General features: G+C 38.3%; 1 protein-coding gene across 1 annotated transcript in view; it reads right to left on the bottom strand.

The window, feature by feature from the left end:
* Positions 1–23,588, bottom strand: part of LOC145999679 (telomerase reverse transcriptase-like) — an 85,643-nt gene that overhangs the window by 12,616 nt on the left and 49,439 nt on the right. The window contains exons 4-5 of the mRNA XM_083136883.1: positions 19,360–19,613; positions 9,985–10,206 (exon numbers count right to left, since the gene is read on the bottom strand). Coding sequence (XP_082993009.1) covers positions 9,985–10,206; positions 19,360–19,613 — 476 coding nt within the window. The remainder of the gene's footprint in view (positions 1–9,984; positions 10,207–19,359; positions 19,614–23,588) is intronic.

Raw genomic sequence — 23,588 nt, 5'->3', positions numbered from 1 at the left:
TGCAATGAACGAATTGCCTCTTAGTGGAACGTACCACTTAGAAGAACATGAAGAACAAAGCCTGTTTCGAAATCTTTTCGAGTTCACACTTCGAAAAGATGAGAAACTGGCAGACTGTTTTAACCAGGTGCCTAAAAACGCATCTTACTTGTCCCCTGAAATTCAAAATGACATTATTGAAATAATGGCTGACATCGTACGTGAAAACATTGCTAGTGACATTAATAGTGCAGATGTTCCTTTGTATACTTTGCTTGAAGATGGTACACGAGATAAAAACAACAGAGAAAACGTAGCCATAGGAATCCGCTATGTAAAGAATGGGACAGTCATGGAATCAATTCTGTGCATAGAAACACTGTCAGCTTTTGATGCAGAATCTTTTGTAGATCTAACACTAAATATTTTTCAGAAATATGCCAGCCAGTGTTTTGACGGGGCTTCAGTTATGAGTGGGGAAAAAAAGGGGGTGTGCAAGCTTTAATCCAGCAACGGCTTGGGCATCTATTTCCTTACGTTCGTTGTTTTAACCATCGGTTACATCTGGTAATTGTTAAATGTGTGAATGAAATTTCTCCAATTAAACACTTTTTCGAACAGTTCCATGTTGCACAATTTTCTAAAAAAGGGAGGGGAGAAGTCTTTCGCAACTTTTAGAACAACGTTGGTCAGGACATTTAAAAATGACGAGAACAATATTTGAAAACTACAGAGATATAATTCATGTTTTGCAGTTGGTGAAAATTGGAAATTTTAATGGGGATGACGTAGCAGCAAGTGTTGGTTTGCTTGTAGTCATCAGCAAACCTCAGTTTCGGTTTTGCTTAGTGTTCATGAAAAAGATCCTTGAAATATTAAGCCCAGTTGACACAAACATTAAGGAGGATGCGTCAGGAAGATGTGTACGAAGGCATTCTGCAAGAAAGTAATGCACTGCTAGAAGAGGTTGGAATTCAGGACGAGATTGTTGAGCACCCCACAAGAAAGAGAAAACGAAATACACAGTTGCAAGACTTCGTTATCACTGACGTCTTAGGAGAGGAAAAGCACACATCTCTCACACAAATATTCTACGAATAGACGTTTTACCAATAACGACGACTTATTGGAGGCTATATCATCGGCCGAGTCCCTTCAATTTAGCAATATTGAATATTTATGAGCCTTTGGAATCACCATTCCGTCAAAAGAGGAACTAACTGTTGCCAATGCATATATCAAGAAACTGGATTCCCCTGATACTTTTGAAGAACTGTACAAAACTAGAATGGCCTATGAAGACACTTATGCTCTACTTGCTGGCATAAGAACTTTTGCATGCAGTACAGCGTTGTGTGAATCCACTTTCTCTGTGTTAACCTGCACCAATAGCCCTCAGAGACTGTCAATGTGCAGCAAGCACCTGGCAAATCTTGTTTTTCTGGCATTTGAGAAGAAACGAGCATCGAACATAGATATATCGAGATTGCTTCACAGGTTCAACATGAAGAATCGCAGACTCCAACTTTTTTAAGGCAGAGGTATGTACTGTAGTCCCTAGTATTGAATATTGTGCATTTTTCATATGGGATACAAATATTTGTGTAATCAAAAGTGTATGAAGTGTTTATTAAGGAATGAGGTCAGTAGCATTCAATTAACACTTCGAGAGATGACCGTATTTTAGAAGATATTGAAAAAGAGGGTATTATTTGTATTATATTTCTGGGTATTATTTGTATTATATTTCTATTTCTTTAATGTTTTATATTAAATTAATGACCCCTTAACACACACAAAATAGCTTACCTTTATTTAATGTGAAACTTTTTTTAAAGTCACTCATTTTATAAAGCCCCTCCCCCTGATAAACTGTGAGCCCCCCTGATAAACCGTGAGCCCCCCTAGAGATTAATTCTAGCTACGGGCCTGGTTTGGAACCCTCTGCTTGCAAGAACCATGAGTGCAGACTCGTTTTTCAATGCACAAACCTACTTCTCTTTTCTATGTGAAGCAAAAAACTTAACCCTTGCACACAAGTGAATCATACAAAACAAAGTGTCATATTTCCTTACATTATCAATGGGACTTCTCCTTCAGTACAAACATTCACAGTATAACCAAGTGAAGTACTGTGAAACTGCCAACATGTAGTTATACCATTATTACTGGCGAGAAGGGGAACATGCTGTTGATAACAGCTTCCGAAAGTTTATGTATGAGGGCATCCAGAAAAAAGTTCCAATGGCACCTGTACGCGGCATTAGTGGTCGCATATGCAGGCAGGAAGAAGTGTCATGTGGTTTTAATCTTGTGCAGTAAAACACAGCCGTTTTAGGACAGTTCAAGGTTAAAGATGGCACCTCTCATACAGTCTCCCACTGACTGCAAGGTATGTGCTGCAATCAGAATTTTGCACCTTTAAAATTATACCTTCGTGGTGTTTTTAAATAACTGTTTTAAATTGTAGATCACATGGTGTAAGTATTTTCGTGACAGTTTGATAAGTTGGAAACGATTTTTGAGGAAGCCTTTTCCATTATTTCTCGATCGACAAATGCTGATGTTACGACTCTCCTGTGGTGGTATGCAGGGCCAGATTAACCTATGGGCAACTGGGGCAATTGCCCCGGCACCCCCACCAAAAGGAAGCTGTGAAGGGCCTCCACCAAAAAATCTTTTCATCAGCTAGATATGCTTGTGAAAAATTACATAAGAAGTTTTATTTTAAAAATAAAAAAACTTCAATATTGTCGTATGTCTACACTCTTCTGGCACAGCTCTCAGTCGATCTGTTTGTAGATATCTGAAACTCAGTATACTTTATACCATGGATTGATTTGGCTGTGGCATGGAAATGAGGTACACTTATTCAAACAATCAAGTCTCAGATACGATTAAGATAATAAATAATCCCACGAAGTACATAATTTTCTTTAGTTTCCTTCGTTTTCTACCAGTGATTGATCAAATTGCCTCATCACTCGCAAACAGGATTTTTCCCTATGAAAATGTCACAAAGAGGTTCAGTATTCTAAATGAACTTGCAGTGGCAACTCCATCACAAATTACATCTGCAGCTCACGAGCTTGTGAGCATCTACAAGGAGGATCTGGAACCCTCGCTAGGGAATGAACTGATACAGTTTGCACACCTAGTAAGCAGTAGCAATGTCAAACATCAGGAAGACATCCCAATGGAACTGTCTATGTATAATATTGTATGTAAGGACCGTTCCGCAGTACATTTCCCAATGTCGAAATTCTCTTTAGAATATATTTGGTCTTAATGGTAACAAACTGCAGCGGAGAAAGACCTTTCTCAAAAATGGAATTAGTGAAAAACAGGCTTTGTGCTGCCATGGGACAGGATCGCTTATTCAATCTTTGTTTATTAAGCATTGAACATGGACTTCTTCGTGAATTGGACTTCGATGATATAGTAGATGAATTTTCGGCGAAAAAGGCAAGAAAAGTGTGTCTACTACAAGCATGGGGGTCAGCAGGGGGGGTCGAACCGGTCGGTCGACCCCCCTGGAAATTTCCATCTACATTTTTTCAATTTATGGTAATTTATAAAGGAAGCACTTTATTTCACCTTATTGTTTAAAAATGGTCTTGAGATATCAAAAATGGTACGAAACTTTCATAATTTGCAACACTGAAACTCTGTTAATTTAACTTTCAAACGTTCCGAAGGTTCTCATACTACTGCGTTTGCTGCTGCTGCTACTTCTACATGTTAGAAGTAAATATTATGTAATCTTGGTTGTAACAAGTACTATATTATTCATATAATAAATTTATTGGATGCTAAAATATACTAAACTAAAACTGCTGCTACTACTACTACTACTACTGTTCGTAGTAGTAATAATAATAATATAATAATAATATAATAACCATTTAAAATACCAATAATGCAATAATTTTAAAAATGAACCCCCCTTGACATACTTCTGCATATGCCACTAGTCTTTATCACAATATTTTTGAGGGGAGGGGTGTCCTAGACATCTTCGATTCGACCCGCTACCCCCTAGGAAAATTTCTGGCAACGCCAATGACTACAAGTGTTAAGCCTTTGGGAATTTCCTTGAAGAAAATGTAGTTACTACAATTTCCACAATGAAACTGTCGGTAATTGTCCAGTAGATGGACCGTGCATATGTAGTGACATATTTACTCTCAATTGTAAATAATATCATTTATAATAAATTATGTACGTAAGTACAGTTTACTTCTCAGTTCTGTGTTTCCATCTGAACCCCCTTAGTATTTACTATATATTGTAATTACGGTGTTCACTCTTCAAAATATACTGTAGACATTTAGATGCAGAATTTTACTGCTGCTAGAGCGCTACAATTTTCGTCCAGTAACTTTATTATATTGCGCTATTCTCCCTGCAAACCTATCTGCGATATATTCGATTGTGAATGACTACTGATTCTAAAATCAGGTCTACCATTTCAACGGCTGAAAATTGGTGGTTAACATATTGAGCTAATAAAGCTCGTAGTAAAAAATAATGAAAACATTGGGGGGCCCCACAAAACATTTTGCCCAGGGGCCTCCCTGGTGGTATGTGAGCACTAGATCACCACCAAAATCGCACCACTTAGCTCGGTGATTCAAAACACTTCTCGTGTGATAAATACTGATGATGCGGCTTCTGTGCGAACCTCGCCACTTTGCTCTGTGGTGCAAATTGTTCTGATAGAAGTTGAGAAAATCCTGGGTAATATTTGATTGAATCTGGCAGTCGGAATTATTCCACGTACAACATGCATTAGTTTTCTCTTCGATAAAATTTGGAAAACTCGTGTGTTCTAGATACACAAATATGGCACACTTTGTTTCTTTAAGAATAAAGAAGACAAGAATGTTGGATTTCGAGGTATTTTTTGTTGTTTAATCAAATTTTTAAAATTTGCGAAAAATGTCAACAATTTACATTTTATGCCAAATTCTCGTTATTTTGCCATTTCGAACAGGTGAAAATGTGTCCACACATCTCACTACACATTCATACACACTACTTTGCAGCAAATGACATTTTTCACTATTATCGCGTTTGCAAAAAAATCAAGGTACCTATTCATTGGAACTTACTTTCTGGATGCCCCTCGTATAAATCAGTAGATGAAAAGTGAAAATTTAACAGGTCTGGCAGAAAAATGTCAATTACTGAAGAAAGTGATATGCTTTTAGGATTAAATTATTCGAGTAATTATGATATTAAAATATTCACATATATATTGTTAGAATTTTATTTCATAACATTGGCCATTCCACGAGTTTAAACAGACAGGACCAAAGGGGTTGGAGAAGGCATAAATTGCAATACGAGTGTTGCAGAAAACTTGAGGTTGGGAGCATCATGCACTTTTCAAATTTATATAACGTTTACCAAAGCAGATTCCTGTTTTACTTTTTTCGTGACATTATTCAACTATCCCGATTCGTTGGATTCTTCTTGACATGGAATTACAGTTCCATGTCATTGTAAACGAATGTTAACCTATGCAAAACCAGTATTACGTCTGGATGATGAAAGAAAACCTTTGTACGCTTTTCTACATTGATGGAAGCACATAATTTTGGTAAATAAAAAAGCAAAATTTCGGTACAAAAACAGGAGTCAATTTTGGGTTCAAAAGTGGTAAATAAAATAAAATTTTGGTGTTATAGCAGTGAAAAATCGGATGAAAAGTGGTATATAAAAAGACATTTGTTTTAAAATTGTGAATATAATTTTAAATTTGATTTAAAAGCTACACTTATTACACAAAATTAACATTTCACTTCTAATAGCACATTTTATGTAGTTATCAGGGTATTAAGTATATTTCTGTGTACAGGAGCCCATTTTTGCTTCTCCAGTATTAACACACACTACAATGTGTGTTTTGACATTTCGTTTTTTCGTCAAAAACGAAATATGCATGCCCCTATACATTGAATAAGAAGAGCCAGAAGAGTACTAAAATTCCAGCAGCATATTTGCAGTGGTGCAGCAGACTAAGGCTCCATTTTTGTTGGATGTTGCATCTGACAAACGTCATAAATGACCAAAAATGTCATACTGGAACTTCCCCAGAAACATCGGATTCATGAGAATGCAATGCATGTGACTTTTGTCGGATGTCGCAGAATGACAAGTATCGAACTGCTACGTTTGACAAAAATCGCATGCATATAAGGAGCCCAAAAAATTGTTCAAAGAAATGTTGTACCACACCAGACAAACTCGGATGTACAAAGCTCTGTTTATCCATGGAATTCTTGTCAGATGTTGCAGTCCGAAGACATCCAACAAAAATCAATTCCATAAGAATGCCATGCATGCGATTTTTGTCGCAAATTGTAGTGAACATTTTGTTGAAGTTCAACATTAGTCAGATGGCGATATCAAATAAAAATCATAGGCATCAATGGAGCCAAAATGTTCATCCGATAAATGCTGTACCAAAACATTCCATGTTCCTTCACAATGTCCAACAACTATCTGACAGTGCCACAGTGGTAATGCCCCTCCCCTCCCCTCTCTCCATCTGTTGACTGTTCTGTCCCCTTACTTCCATACAGACAAGTAAAGTGATAATTCAATGCATTTTCAACATGATATTTAGAGGCTTATCAATTTTTTTCAACTCCAGAAATTTCTCTCTCTCCCTCCCCTCCCCCATCACGGTTTCTGTTCTGGTGCTGTGGTTGTGTTGTGCATAAAAGGTGCCTAAAAGTTGAGGCCCAGATTTAGGAACTGGATTTCCTGTTCCCATGCAGCGATACATAATGACATCCTTCAAAGCAAACACCTAGCATCCCATCAAAAAAAAAAGTCAATAAAGACAAAATTCTCTGACATTTCCCTGACCTTTTTTGACCTCTCAAATTCCCTGACTTTTCCAGGTTTTCCAGGTCTGTCGCCACCCTGCATTCTATTGTGAATTTCAACCTGGGGTGAATGTTGCTCAGTTTTCCATAAGTAGATCTATTTCTTCTTCCTCTTTGTAAATGACAATGGTGTTATCAGCATATCTGCCATATCGTATGTACAGGAGTTCTGGTGAGTGAAGGATATCCTTTTCAGCTATGTGCATCACAATGATGGCTATGGGAGAGGACAGGGGGTTGTCCATGGCTAATCCTTCTGTTTGTATTTAGTATTTGTCTTCAAACTGACAATAGTTTTGCCTGAGGCAGATTTCCAATAACTTGGATACCTCAGACACTACCACTGAGGTTGATCAGGATGGGGTTATACATGTCGACTATATCAATACTAGTGAGTTTGGCATGATTGGCTTGCACTATTGAGGTTATTAGTTCTTTGGCATCTGTGCTGTTGTGGAAAATGTACGTCAGTTTGTGGTTGTGTTCAGAGATTTTCTTATTTAGCCAGTTTATGAGGTGGACCGTTGGTTGGTTGAACCCTGCGACTATGAAGCGCATCAGAATTCCCTGTTTGTGAGTTTAAGGAATGCCATAGGCTATGGCGGGGGATGGGTGGGTGTTGAGGAGTAGTTTGCAGTCCTGCTGGTTCAGCATGTCACAACTTTCAACTGCACGCTTAATGATTGATACCCTTGGACTTTCTGGTTGGGTCACTTTCGATGGTTTTGTAACAGTCACTATTTAGCTTTTCATGTATTTTGTGAGAGTAGTCACCTTTATACATGATCACATACTGGTTTGTTTTATCCGATTTTAGCACCAGCAGTTGTTTGCTTCCAGCCAAGATTTGAAGTCGGTTAGAACTGACCTGATTTTTATGTGGGTTGGGTGGGATTTGGATGCCTTATTTAGAATCACCTTCTGCAGGATGCCTGCTGCCGCTGTCTGTATGCTGTCCGAGTGTAGCAGGTTGGGTGCAAAACATGCTGCTTTTTCTGCTGCACATATGAGGTCTAGGGTGGGAGGTTCACTGGTTAGTACATTGAATTTGTCACCGAACACGAGGATATTTTTGAATGATTGAGGAACGTTTATGTTTGTTAGGTTAACAACATTGTTAACTTGTCCACCATTTGGGTTGTTTGCACTTTCACTCGGCCACTTTCCTCCAATATGGTGTAGCTTGTTTGTGAGGGTCCTGTTTTTCTCTTCTTTTACTGTACGTAGCATGTGTTCTATATTTCTGCTAGCATGTTCACCATCTCGCATGGGGGATGGGGGGGGGTAGCACTGATACGAGATAGTTCTTTGTTTTTTGCACACATGCGCAAGCTGTTGAATTTCTGTGATTTTTTCAGAAATGACTGCTGTAATTGAGCATTGTATATGACATTTTTTTTTATTTTATAGCTATTTATCTGCACTTTCCACTGAATGAACTTTGGAAAGATGCCAACCTAACATTGAAGTATCGAGTTTCTCAAGTCGGTGGTGGCAGATAATAGAACATTTACAAGTAAGTTTCATGGAAATCTTTTTAGTACTCACTTACGTCTTCTGATATATTATTGTTTAATTGCAGTCCGAGTGTCATTTCACTAAACATCCACGGCTGAATGAAGCCTATGGGATACAACATTCTGGTCCTCCATTCCAGAGTTGAAGGTTTGTGTCACACTGTGACACAGTGAGTGAGTGCAATTTCCTATCACTTGCATCGTGCAAATGAACACGAAAACAAATTTTTCAGTCATACACGGGACACACTCATTTGTGCTCATTCCAACAAGGACACACACAGGAACGTCTTGATCAAGTAGATGATTTTCCCTAAGAGTTTTTTTTTTTCTTTTTTTTAATTTCTCTGAGATTTGCCGATGTGTGGGAACTCTGATCCAGCTACCATATCGTTCAATGGAATGTTGTCACATGTTTGCTACAACAGTGTGGATGTAATACAACCTACATACAATTGTTCAGTGATATTTTGTAAGGTCATTGAATGCATGCAGTGTTTGACAGTAGGAATGTGGGCTTAGTATTTCCTTTTCTATTCCTAGATGTTTCCGAAGCTAAAATATCAAAGTACATGCTCTCACACGGTTATTCAATGCAAACATTTAAGAACTTCGATATGTGTAAGGGGAGAAACTGGGAACAGTGTGGATGTGGCACTCAAGCAACTGCATGGTGAACAAATGACTACAAAGTCTTTGAAATGGGAATACAAACCAATAAATAGGAATTACTAATCAGTAAAACAGGGATTTTGTTTAATTTAAATCTTTTTTGGGAAGCCCAATACATTGTTCAGTAAAAAGGTTTCATAACAAAAGCCACAAAAGCCCAAAAAAACATTTTTGATGGAAATTTTTTGTTGATTTTGCATTTTTAGGGTGTTTCATGGCATTTAAACAATTTTTTGCTTTTTTTTGCAAATCTTGATTTTTGTTTCACAAAAAAATGACATTTCTCAATGTTTTCTTTTTTTTAAAAAAAAAAAAAAGCAACCCACTTGTATCTTGCCAGAATGTTTCAGAAAAACTTTGGTTCCAAAACATCTGATAAATCCTTTCTTCTGCAACAAAGAGATCTAGTGAAAAAAGAGATGTGACTTAGAAAAAGTTGATGAGAAAGTATAAAAGGAAATGATTCTGGTTTTGGACAAAAATGAAGGGTTTAGCATGCTACATTCAACTGCTGATGTTTTGTCAGGAGATTTTTTTTTTTTTTATAACTGCCATATGACATAGTTTCCTTCAAGCCTGCTCCTCTAGTATCTGTAGAGGTGAAAATGAGTTTTTCACTGTTTAAGTCTTTGTTAAGATACAACCAGCTGTCACTTTGCTTTGACAGCCTAGGTAAGTTGCATTTATTACAGAGCATTTTCTTCTTGCAGGGGGCTTTAAAAAGATCTAAAAACATCAAATAAAAATTACTCTTATGGAGAAAGTATTGCATTACTGTGTAATAATTGAATAGTGTCTGAGTGTGTATGTAAGCAAACAGAAAGTAACTTTACAACAACAAAAAATGTATTACCTTTGGTAGTTCACGAATAATATCATTACACAAACCATGACTGTTAGTGGTTAATATTGCTTACCTTCCAGGGTGACTAGTACAAGAAAAAGTCACACAATTCCGGATGTCTACTCCAACATATGGAGAATAATCACCACCAACTTCTAGAGTCCTGATGTCAAAAGATGATCCACAAAATGTGAAGTGGGTTTGATGTTCCATTCTAGCAAGAATGTTGCTCTGGGTTTTGTTCGAATTCACAAAAATGTTGTACTCTCTTAGGCTGTTCAGTGTTTCGAAAAACCTATTAAAATTAAACACACATGTTTAGTATTTTCTAATGTAAATTTCAAAAGTGATACACTGTACAGTGGAACCCCGATTTTACGTTCCTCGGTTTTACATTTTCCCGCATTATACATTCAATATTCATGGTCCCAATAAAGCAAAATGCCATAAAATTTTTCTCGATTTTACATTTTCCTGCCTTTTAAGTTTTTCAGCTTGGTCTCCTGAAAAACGTAAAATCGAGGTTCCACTGTATCTTGTTGGATAAGAAATAACATTCATTATGCAGGTTAACAAAATTCTACTAAATACTTAGCAAATATAACATATTATTGGTCCCTGGAACATATCACTTGATTATTTTCCTGTAGTTTAAGCATAAGAAAACAGTTTTTTGTTGTGACGTTTCAGGAGAACACACACTCCCTTCATCAGACATTTATTTTCATTTTGACTAAAGATACAGGCATGGTTCACTGGTGGGAGGCAGGGGGGGGGGGGGGAGATGGCAGGCAACATGTAAATGTCTTGTCGCACCTCTCTTGATGGACAGGAAGGAAGAACTGCACTATTTGCATTGCTGATCCTTCTGCCTCAGGATCAGATAACAAACACACTGTTGTCAACTGATTCTCGCTAAATGCTGCCTTCCCTAGATTGATTTATTTATTGATTTCATTTATTTTACTTCGTGTTTTGTGCCTTTTGGCTAATTTGCGAAGATGGGGATGAGTGATGAAATGAAATTAATGAATGGATATTCACAAACAACCAAGCCCGAGCAGAATTCTAACCCGGGACTCTTGTGCCTTCCCTAGAGTTTGGCCACAATATGTATGACTGTGTCTTTGTTCACCCTTCCCCCTCCACAAAAACCGAGTGGAAAATTGACAACAGAACTCAACCACCATTCACTTCTTTGACTGGAATGAAACAAAAGGTGAGGGGGGGGGGGGCTGGTTTGAAACATTTCCTATCTTCTTGTCTGCAGCATTGGAAATTTAAAAAATTAAGAAGTGTTTGCCAACCTTTGCTATCCGATACGAGATAAGAACTGCACTTTTTCTTAAATGGAATGTCATTTAGATTCCTAAGGAAATACGATTGGATCTATTCTATATTTCACTGTAAATTAATTTTAATCTGAAGTTTTTTCACGAATGTTACCTAGGTATATCATTTGGTTATCAGAATGAAACTGAAAACGCACAAGCTAAAGTGATTCTCTTTTTCTGTGGGCAGATGGTTGATATTTTACTCACTGACGGAAATATATTCTTTGGAATGGTAGCTTTCCTGGCAACGTGATTCGAACAGGTGTTCTCGGGTTACCAGCCAGGTTCAATTTGAGTTAGCTTCCAACGTTTCGAGCGCATACATTGCTCTCATCTTCTGGGAATGTAAAAATGGAGACCAGTGTAGGGTTATATATATGACTATGCTGTGGCGGAGCTTGGATGCTGTCTTTTTGGTTCGCTCTGGATCCTGGTGTTCGCATTGGCTGGTGTCTTATTTTGACAGAGGAGTGGGTTCAAGGCATGACCCACACTGGTCCCCATTTTTACATTCCCTGAAGATGAGAGCAATGTATGCGCTCGTAACGTTGGAAGCTAACTCCAATTGAACCTGGCTGATAACCCGAGAACACCTGTTCAAATCCTTTACGGGGAGGAGAAACTTCGCAGGATTCACCATCTTCAAGACCTGCGACAGAAGAAGGCTTGCTTACTTACCAGTTTGGCCTTCCTATTGAGATGCAGAGACCAAGACACAACACCGAACTTCACAAAACTCCGCTACCATCTTTATTCTCCAGCCATAAACAAGGTTCTTCAACGCACTAGCCTCCTTGGTGAAGGAAAGGATACACTGCTCCCGCAGCCATTGAATCACATCGATCTTGCCCTACTCTCATTATACAACAAAATCTCTTCGCAGATTTCACCTTCTGATTGGGAGGGAATGGGTTGACATTGTGACATCAAGCCAAGCAGATAGACTCCGACAGAAGCTCACCACCAAGCAAACCAAGAAGTTCACAAAACTACAAACTTCAAGACCCAGTAAACCAGAACTGGATGCTGAGGAAGAAATCATTAATTTCACCAACAAGCAACTCGACAATGCAGAAACTTGCATACTGTCCTACCGAGGACATCATCTCCGGCATTGAACGAGCAGTTATCCGTCTCCCTCCAGATGCAAAAGACAAAATTCGTCATGAAGTCAGCCGGATCTTCAGAAGAGCAGTCCTACCAAAATCCAACATCACCAGAGAAGAACGAGCAGCCCTGAAATCACTCCGTTCAGAACCTGACATGACGATTCTACCATCACACAAAGGGAACACAACAGTGTTAGTATCAACGCCTGCCTATCGGGAGAAGATTGCAGAACTTCTGAGTGACCAGGCATATAGAGAACTACCGAGGGACCCCATAACAGCAGTGGCGCAGAAAACAAACTGCCTCCTCAAGAAATATGGCTTAACAGAAGAGATTCACAAACACCTGACAGTGCATGGCAGCCAGCCTCCCAAATTGTATAACTTACCAAAAATCCACAAAGTGGGTATCCCCCTGAGACCCATTGTCAGTGCTATAGCCAGTCCACCTACAGAATCGCCAAAAAACTCACATCCCTGCTTCAATCTTTAATCGGACAATGTGAACATCATGTCTAGAACTCCACTGAATTCGTCTAGCAACTGAATTAACTCAAGGTCTCCCAAAACGACATTCTAGTCAGTTTTGATGTAGTTTCCCTGTTTACCAGAGTACTGGTGAAAGACACATTGGAACTTCTAGAAAGCCACTTCCCACCAGCCATAGTTAATCTCTTCCACCACATGCGAACTTCCATATATTTCCTCTACAACAGGAAATATTACAAACAAACTGAACAAGTTGCCATGGGTTCACCACTCTCACCGGCAATCGTGAACTTCTACATGGAACATTTTGAACACAAAGCATTGAAAGACGCTCCCAACCAACATTCCTGTTTCTACAGATATGTGGATGACATGTTTGTCATTTGGCCACATGGACGACCGACATTACATACTTTCTTGGATTTGCTTATCAAATGGCATTCAAACATCCAGTTCACCGTGGAGATAGAAGATGGTTGCCTCCCATTCCTGGACATCCTAATGCCAATAGCTTCCATCACAAAGCACAATGTCTCACTGTTGTGAACACACTAGCCACAGGGCAGTAACCATTTCAGACCAGGAGAATCTACAATAAGAATTCACTCACCTCAGAACCACTCTACAGCAGAAAGGATACCACATCAACACGACAGTTTCATTTCAGCAGAGACCAAGCATGGATAACAGTGTGGCCCTTCGATTCTCCACAACCCAGAGAAGCTGAACATGAGGATGAGGCCCTTACATGGACCGATTCTGCACAGCACAGCCAGTAGCAACACAGGACAAGAATGGCCCACTGTAACAGTTTTACCATTCGTCGGACACACCTCCAGGAAGTTGAGCAGAATTCTAGCCCGGCATGGGGTGAAGACCATTCACAGGCTGCTATTCCGTTCAGTCAAAGATGACCTGGAACTCTGCATTCCAGGAGTATACTGTATAAGATGACCTGGAACTCTGCATTCCAGGAGTATACTGTATACCTTGTGAGTGTGGGACACCATATATAGGCCAAACGGGATGCACCATTGAGCAGTGACGGAATGAACATCAGCGCAATATCCGATTATTCCAATCAGAAAAGTCAGGACTTGCGAAACACAGCATCACCAAGAGACACAGGATTTTAATTGCTGACACCAAAATAATAGCCAAATTTTCTGGTTACTGGGACCGCCGAGTAAAGGAAGCCATAGCCACAGGAAAGCATAAATCTCAACAGGATGTGAGACTCCAGCTCAGTCACACCTGGAACCCACTCCTTCATAAAAACAAGACACATAACCAATGAGAACACCAGGATCCAGAGTGAGCCAATAGGAAGACAGCATCCAAGTTTCGCAACATCATAGTCATACACATAACCCTACACTGGTCTCCCATTTTTACATTCCTTGGAGATGAGCGAAATGTTGGAAGCTAACTCCAATTCAACCTGGCATATGTATTCTTCTGCATGGGGCAGAGAACGTTTTTTCTATGCACATGATGTGACTCCTGTGTCATTCAGAACGGGATCAGGAGAAATGAGTTGAGAAACGAGGGGTGCGGCAATATTTTCTGGGAGCAGTCAAATTTAGTGCACATCTTAATACCATTAAATGCTTCTTTAGGCAAAAAGAGCATATGTTTATTTACTTTTTTCTCATTTGTTGGGGAGCAGTAGTGGCACACTCAGTAGGGCATCTTGATTGACACGATGGAGACCCAGATTGGGTGGGGGTAATCCAAGCCTCCACATAAGCGGTTCTGGAGCTCACGACCCTGAAATAAATGGATAGCTGAGGGCAACCATGGGGAAGAGTAAAGGCTATGATATCATCACTAGTCTTGTAATTACTAAAAAATGCCAAGTATTTTTGCCCAGATTATTTTATTCGTTTGAAAGTAAGTCCCCTTGCACGAGACATCTTAACCAATTAGCATAAGTGCGAACAGCGATTGTTCCCTCTCCTTGTCTGTGATGCCTAAAATTAAGCAGTCACTCCTGGATGCATACATTCAACGAGCATAGCATACAAGTAAAAAAAAAGTCATTCATCTTCCTCTACACAAGCTCATTAATCCGCAACTGGTATGCAAGGTTATGCAATAAGTGAATGATTCAGCCCATTTCTCTCTCATTTTTTAAGGTATTTTTGCTGACAGAAATCTTGCTCGTATATCCATCAGTGGCGCAGCATGGGCATTTCGGGTGGGAACGCCAAGTCCGAAGGAAGGGTCGGCCCTTTTTTGCTTAATAATTTACTTATGGAATTAGTCGCCACAGGTATTGTTTATTTGCCTGAAGTCAGCTTGGTTTTCAATAAAACATCATCTATGCATGTTTTAGCTAGAAAATGAGATGCCTTACTATGCCACAAATGTTTTGAACTCTGGTGTTTTATACTTTTCGGTATGACGCAAGTCATTAGAAAACCTACCTCAATCACAAGCACCTCTGAACAACAGTAGACGTCATTGTTGTGAGCGATCCAACTACTGATTGATTTGGTTTATTTTACTTCGCTTTTCTACCACTTTTGGTTAATCGTGAATATGAATATGAGTGATGATATTTATGAAGTTGATGAAGGGACACTCATAAAGAACACCCATGCTAACGCCGGGATTCGAACCAGGGACCTCTGTCGTATTGGCACGCTGTGCAAAACACTCTGACACGGAGGTGGGTGGATGATCCAACTATCGTACACTCTACTGACGTAACAGTGCCGATTAGTAATTCAGACCACCGTTTATTGCATCTTGGAATGGTGATAAACATTTTAAAATAATTTTGTCCAGAGACCATTCGATGTTAAGAGTTTTCAAATGAATGCTAAACATTTCCATTGACACAATATTAAGCAGTTAGATACTAACGAAAAAATAATAATAATAAAAAAAATAATAGTTTTGCGGGTTAAGTGGTAGAGCAGCCACAGGCTGAACTTCTACCACGAGGACTTCACCAACTTATTTGACAAAACATGTGTTGATCTTTTAGTTTTTAATGCACATCGCTGTTCGTGCGATAAATTATACAATGCAATGGTCATTAAGAAATGGTATGGTAAAGTTACGTCAGTCAATATTGCGTATTGTAGCATCACATAGCATGAGTGGCACGAGCGCGAAGAACCGGGTAGGAATTCTACCGCTGTCGTCTGCTTCAGAAGGCAGGAAGGGTCACATGAACCAATTACGTAGCCCTCTGCTCTATACGCTGGCGTACGAGAGAGCATTTGCGAGCGTGCTGTAGAGATCCAAGCCTGTCCAAGCTTTCCCTCCAGAAAGACAGCAAGGAATATAGAGTTCTTTACGCCGAACCTGCCCGGCGTCCAGGCAGGAAAGGCATTGAAAAAATGCTGGAACGAGTGTTGTTAGTGGATTGTTGCAAGCAGATCGCGAAAAATAGCTATTATAATGCCATGAAGGTCAAACATATATGATATTAGTCAAGATTTACTTTATATTTACAGCATTTTCGTATTTTTGAAATTTTAAATCAGGGAACGCCGGGCGTATGGGCGTACTATAATGCTACGCCACTGATATCCATAGCTTTTGCAGTATGGGAGAGAGCATAAAGCAATGATCCTACCCTCCCCTTCTTTCTCTCTGTAACGTGGCAAGGAAAAAGGATACTTCTGACAAGACTTTTGGCACTGAGGACCTTCAGCTTCACCACCTGTTCTTTTTCACTTCCCCTCCTTCCCATTGCCACTGATCGGAGAGATTTCTGCGGGTAGCTGGCACCAATCTTTTGTCCAATGGCTACAGAGCAATGACTCATCCATCATGAAGAAAAAAACAACATTGTTTTGAATCTCGTCACACAAGGTTGTTTTCCTTTGATGATTAGGAAACACGAGCACCAGACAATAAGTGACGCATTAAAAGCTAATTTTTTTCTTGTTCTGCATTGACACGGTTGTGCCAGATTCAACCATAGGATATTATTAATAGTCATAAGAATATATTTATCTTAATACAAATTGAGAATGAGCAACATGAGACTATATATTGGTATACACGTGATACCTCCTAGGGCACGGGAAAACAATAAGATTTGCAGTAAATTAAAAAAACTCAGGACTTACGTGTTAACATCTAGGTTCAGAATCTATTTATCTTGATTATGCAATTAAGAACAACATTTTACATCATAACGAAATGCACTAAAAGTCATAGTAACCGCAGCACAAAAATTATCACATGAACTTCCATTAATCTTGTAACTTCTCTCCCCCGTAACAAGATTCATATCTATCAGGCGGGATGGTAGACTTCAGCAGTCTGTTCATACGTCCAGGAAGGACATGTCAGCATCTTGAACACAGAGCAGTGCAGGAAGGAAATGCACACGATGCTAAGAATAATATAATTGTTGATTTTCTTTGGAACCATTCACGTGCTGGAACCCCCCCCCCCCTTCAATTACTCAAGATTTCTAAAACTAGCAACTAATTACCAGTTTAGAGAGTAAATGGAGATCCAACACAATCACATGCATATACAATGAAAACCTCGTCAATCTGCACTAATGGGGATAAGTTGACCGGTTTAACAAAAGTCTGGATTAACTAAAATAACCTAATAGAACAGTAGAAAGTGCATTAAAACTGTTTGTAGCAACAAAACACGTTTATTATGGTTTATTTAAAGGACATAGGCCTAAATACACTATACAGCACAGTAAAATGTAAAGCAATACTGTACATACAATGCAGTACGAGGGTATTCCTGTGTCAATGCAGCTTCTTCCGAAAGCATTCTGCTATTCTTTCTTCTTCTTTTTTTTTTTTTTTTAGCCTTTTGCCTATCCGGATTAAGCTAAGTCCAGCTTATCAGGGTCAGGATTAACGAGGTTTTACTGTATTGACCCTAATAGGCGGCAGTGATCCACCGTCCCTACCCTCGAAAGTGGGTCATGTTAATCCACCACTGTTTTTCACAGTGGGTCTTGCTTTTATCCTTAGAAATTAACAATCATGCTTCTTTCCTGTTGTTAAATTATTTTTGACATATTATACCCCTTAAAAAGATGATTGTGTAGTCCTTTCTTACCGACACTTGAGTTTCATCCCTCCCTTATACTTTCCCGCTTTTTAAGTTTTCTATTTACAGGCCCCTGAAAAACGTAAAATCGGGGTTCCACTGTATTAGGTAATAGAAGTCAAAATATCATTATATTTCATCGGAAATATGCACTATTTCTTTGAATCTGAAATTATTTTTTAATTTTTACATGAAAAAAAAAGTTGAGCATTACAATTTAAGGATTTGGGACAATCTCAATCTCTCCCCTCTTTTTCAAGAAAAAAACAAGCATAACATGTTCATTATTTTTATAATACATATGTTTTGCATTCTGTTTCGAATATTTATTGACAAAAAAATCATAAAGAATATAACATTTACATTGAACATTCCAATTATGAAGATGTGGATATTCTCACTGACAGTGTCGTGGTTACATAAATTAATTAAGGAGGTTAACCCTTGCACTATTTGCCCCTTAAAGTTACATGAACCAAGTTTGGGCTCTTTTTTGACCACAATAATATAGTATATTTGTTAATATAATAGCCTTAGCGATTTTGATTAATTGTTATTATGCATATTTCGTTTTTGATGAAAACAAGAAATGTAAAATAACACATTCTAATGTTAATTTTTCATGTTTCTGAAAGGTGTGAGGTGCATTTTCCTACCCTGTTTTGTCACGAAATGATGCGAAATGAACTGCAAAATGCGAAATAGACTCTTAAACACGAAATTTACCGTTTATATACCGACATGACACGTTCTGAAGTCTGAAGTATCCTATGAGTTATGCAATTCCAATTGAATAATTCTGCTGTAAATATTTGAGAAGCAAAAATGGACCCCTTTATACAGAAAGAAACTAAATATTATTTTCATGATTTAATGTGCTATTAGAAGGGATATGTTTTGTGTAATAGTGCAGTTTTTAAATCAAATTTGAGATTATATTCACATTTTTTTATATCAAAATGTCATTTTATATGGTGCTTTTTCACCGCTATAACAGCGAAATTTCATTTCATTTACCGCTTTTGAACCCGAAATTGACTGTTTTTGTATCGAACTTTTGCATTTTTATTTACCAAAAATATGTGTCTCTAGTTATTAGTTAACATAGTGAAAAACAACTGTACACAATTCATATTTCATAGATTATATTAATATTCAATTTTTGAATGCTGATTTACACCAACATTATGGGTTAAAGTTGCATTTTGGGATTAAATAAAAGCAATTTTAATATTCTGAATGCCTCATGTTAATTTATGTTAAAATAAAAGGGAGTAGAATATCATAAAATTGCAACAAAATACTTGTACATTAATATTTATGACTATTGTAAACATCTTTAAATTGCTTTAAGGTACAAGAAATGGTCATGAGTAGATTAAGGAAAAGGGGAGGGGGAGGGTTGAGCCACTATTGTTGGCAAAGACTTAACTACAGTAAATTCTTTGAAAGATTAATTTGCCTCACCTTACTGCATTCTCTCTTTTGGAAGAAATGTAGATATAATCATCCACAGATCTGAGCAGGAGATCATTTTCTTCCACAAGTCTTTTTAAGATGCTGTTGTCTATGTTTCCATAATAAAAATCACAGAGCAGTGCTGAAAGTTTACCACCCTGGGTGACCCCTTTCCGAAGTAAGTAAGCCCGTCTTCCAAAATTAACAATCTGATTTTGAATGTAGAATTGAATCTTCTTGATTATCTTTCCTTTACTATATGTCTGTAAAAAATAATAATAATAAATAAATAAATTTAAAAACAGGTAAAAGTTGAGTGTTTTATTCATGGAACTTTTGAAGGTAATATTAATTTCTTGAACCTCAATGGGCATAATGATGAAGGTGGCATAAATTCATACTGAATCATGATATGAGTGTATATGAAGAAGTTTTAATGTAGGTTCTATAACAGTGGTTCTCAATCTTCTCCAGTCCAGGGTGCTGGCAGAATTATTTATTGGTGTGTGCATCCAGTGTATAATCATATTTTTTGCTAACATTGAGTACTTTAAGAAGCCATCTTTTACACTTGCTTCACTTTATTCAAGAAAAGTAAATATGTAATTTAAAAGACTAATTTACTCTCTCTTAAAACTGAAACAATCCATTTGTTCTTAGACAGTTAGTTATGTAATCCAAGCAGCCACAATAGAAATGTGAAATGATGACAGTTGATACCTCTGGGTAACTGCACGTGTGCACATGCACACACACATGCACACACACACACAGAGGTGACCAGAAACTCCTTAAGTCAACATGCATGTGGCACACAGATAATTAAGAACTCGTTGCTGCGACCGAAATGAAAATGACAGATAACCAATTCCCTAGAGTTAAACATCGGAAAGATTCTGGTAAAAATCATTGTAGAGCGTAAATAACAGAAATGTAGAATTTATACAACGTACAACACGGGTTGAATTAAAACTGTTAAAACAATATATCTTAGTCATTTAAATGTAATAGATTTTTAACGCACAGTAAATAAATTTTAGAGCTCGGCTTCGCAACCTAACGAATGCCCCTTTAAGACCAAGCAGTGGGTCGTGCCCCATAGGTTGAGAAACGATGTACTAGAAAATACATTGCTGAAAGTAAAAATGAACAATACTAAGTCACACAAAACAATAAATTAGTACAGTCACCATAGGCGATTTTTTTCAAAAGAAAGGAACTAATTCATAACAAGCTGGAATTTGGTATGTATAAGATGCACATTTTTAGAAGCGATATTTGTGGAGCTACTGAGAGCATGTCCTTGGCGACCAGCCAATGGCAGGAGTGCAACATTGTACAGTTAGGAAACTGCGGCATGCAAGTTAAATGCCGTGTTCTGTATTTTTTCTTGCACGCAAGAAGTTTTCATAAAACTCGCAACTTTAAGGTTTATCATAAGAGGGGCACGACATTTTGAACCTGACTGTCCAAGTCCCATGAATTTCCATCACCTACAGCCAGAGTTATCGTTTCCTGAAGAAACATGGGAAACAACACGTCTCTAACACACACAATGACCCTTTCGTTTTCCTTCCATGTTTAGTCTGTTTTTGGTTGTTTTTTTTTGTTGCTACCATGCTGACCCCGCTGAGTTTTTGTGTCTTAGTAAAGCTATGGGTGTTGAATTCAGCTGAATATACACAATGGCTCTTCATTGTTGTGGGCATTCACGAACATTGCAAGTCATATTAGTCAGGTTTGAGTTCAGCATTTTCGTAACAAGGGCTATGTTAAGATAATTATACTCGTATGCCACAAAGAACAGTTGTGAGAGGATTCAAGAGCCCTTATTGATTGGTTAAATTGATTTATTTTACTTTGCCTTTCTGCCACTTTTGGCTAATCGCGAAGATAAGGATGGATGATGATATGATGAAATTGATGAAGGAACACTTACAAACACCTATGCCCGGGTTGGGATTCGAACCCAAGAACCCTGGTGTCGTAGCATGCTGTGCAATACAGCCCTTATGTTCGATATTTGTGCAATAGTTTGTGTTCCGCGAGTGTTATTAAATAATGTCACACTGGTCCCCATGGTGCAGTGGTTAGCATATCGTGCTACGATGCCAGGGTTCCCGGGTTTCGAATCCCGGCCTGGACATGGATGTTTATGAATGTCCATTCATCAATTTCATTATTTCATCACTCATTCCCATCTTCGCAATTAGCCAAAAATGGCAGAAAAGCAAGGTAAAACAAATGAAATCAAATTAATAATGTCGCTATCGAAACCTAGTACCAGTAGTACAGGCAGCAAGGGTAATATATTACGTTCACAAGACAGGAATCTTAGTTTTATTTAGTTTTAAAGTGTATTCTTACTTCACGGAATTGGCGTTGGAAGAAGTGTGTGCTGAAACAGTGTTCTCTCATAGTCGAGAACTTACGGCTAAAGCTTGTGGTGTTTGTGCATAGTGTGTTGCGTATTATAAAACAGGGTAAAGTATCTACCAAAGAAATAAGTGAAATAAGTGAAAGTGAAAGAAAACAGAAACTTGCCAAGGTGTTTCCTGTATGAATTTCATTCTTGTTTTCAGTGTTTCCAGAGAAGACAATGGTGAAGACGTCGATGGCCAACATGACAACGACAAACTCTCTGATTTAGATATGTCTTTTCTGGTGTGTTACCTACAGTGTGCATTGACATAGTGACAATTTGATTTAGTTTGTTAACAGAACGACACACAAGAAAACAATAGCGTACCCCATGAGAAAGCAAATATTACATAATATTGTCATATCTTACATACAAAATCCATTTGCCAAATTCAATTCTGTTACAAGTCAATTCCATTCTCATGCGAAATATTGAAATTATCCGCAGTGCTTTCATTATGGTGCCGTTACCTACAGTGTCAATAACACTGCTCTGCAGCAAAAATGAGGTTTTGGAATGAATGAGTGTTCCTAAATGGAATTTTCACGCTGAGTTCAACGGTGCAATCCGTTTTTTCCTATCACGTCAGGTTTTTGAGGAAATCAGGAATTTGTGTTTCATAAAAGTCCCGTTTATATACCGTAGGAGGGCATGGAGACTATTAGAGTTAAATTGTGATTACACGTTTGTATGTGGTCTGGCAACACTAATTCAACTGTGTTTTGTTTCACGGGTGGTTGAGTGTGTTGTATTCCTAGTGCTGGACGGTTGCATGAAGTGACAAATTGTGTATATTCGGACAACAATGTCTTCACGTGGCTGCAAAAACGACCCAAACACTTTCTGTTACATATGTGGGAAGTACATGTTGTGTATAAACAAAAACTAAAGATAACGCCATTCGACAAAGAAGCCTACCTTGCATATCTTGGACTTGTGCTTGGCGATGAAAATAAACCATGGGCACCCCAGAAAGTATGTAAGACTTGTGTGGAAGGTTTGAGGTTCTGGATGAACGGACAAAGAGAGAAATTCTATTTTGCTCTGCCAATGGTATGGAGGGAAGAATTAAACCATACGGATGACTGTTATTTTTGCCAGGTTCAAGTGCAACGTTTCAGTGCCAAGAACAAAAGTGACATAGTGTATCCACATTTGCGATCTGCAATGAGACCAATCAAACGTGACGAAAGTCTACCTATTCCTTCTCGTCCATCTTCAAGCTGTACATCGCCTCGAAAGGAAGTTGTAAGCGATACAACGGATATCAGTGGATCAGAAGACGACTTTGTACGTGATATTGCGTTACCAAAGGAAAGTTCTGAACTGTTAGCTTCTGTACTGAAAGACAAGACATTTATTGTTATCTGGCACTAAAATTTCATGTTACAGATCCCGGGAACAAGAAATGTTTCTTTATTTTCAGAAGAAAGGTCTACGATCTTCTGCAATGACATACCGAAACTTGTAATGTGGCTTGGTGTGAAGTATGTAACTTTTGAATGGAGGCTTTTCATAGATTCTTCTGTAACCAGCCTGAAAGGTGTTTTACTCCACAATAGTAATGTTCCTGGATCTGTACCAGTTGCTTATTCTATTACTTTGAAAGAATCATATGAAAGTTTGCATTGTATGTGGTGACTTCAAAATTATCAACCTTTTACTGGGACTACAAATGAGATACACAAAAATACTCTGTTTCCTGTGCGAGTGGGATAGTCGAGACGGACAAAATCACTGGCAAAGGAATGGCCAACCAGAGGACCCTTGACACCCGGAACAAAGAATGTTATGCATGCGCCCCTTGTGGAACCCA

The sequence above is a fragment of the Lepisma saccharinum genome, chromosome 15 (assembly GCF_977018435.1).
Source record: "Lepisma saccharinum chromosome 15, izLepSacc3.1, whole genome shotgun sequence".
Lineage (NCBI taxonomy): Eukaryota > Metazoa > Arthropoda > Insecta > Zygentoma > Lepismatidae > Lepisma > Lepisma saccharinum.
This window is presented reverse-complemented; position numbering and strand designations above follow the sequence as displayed.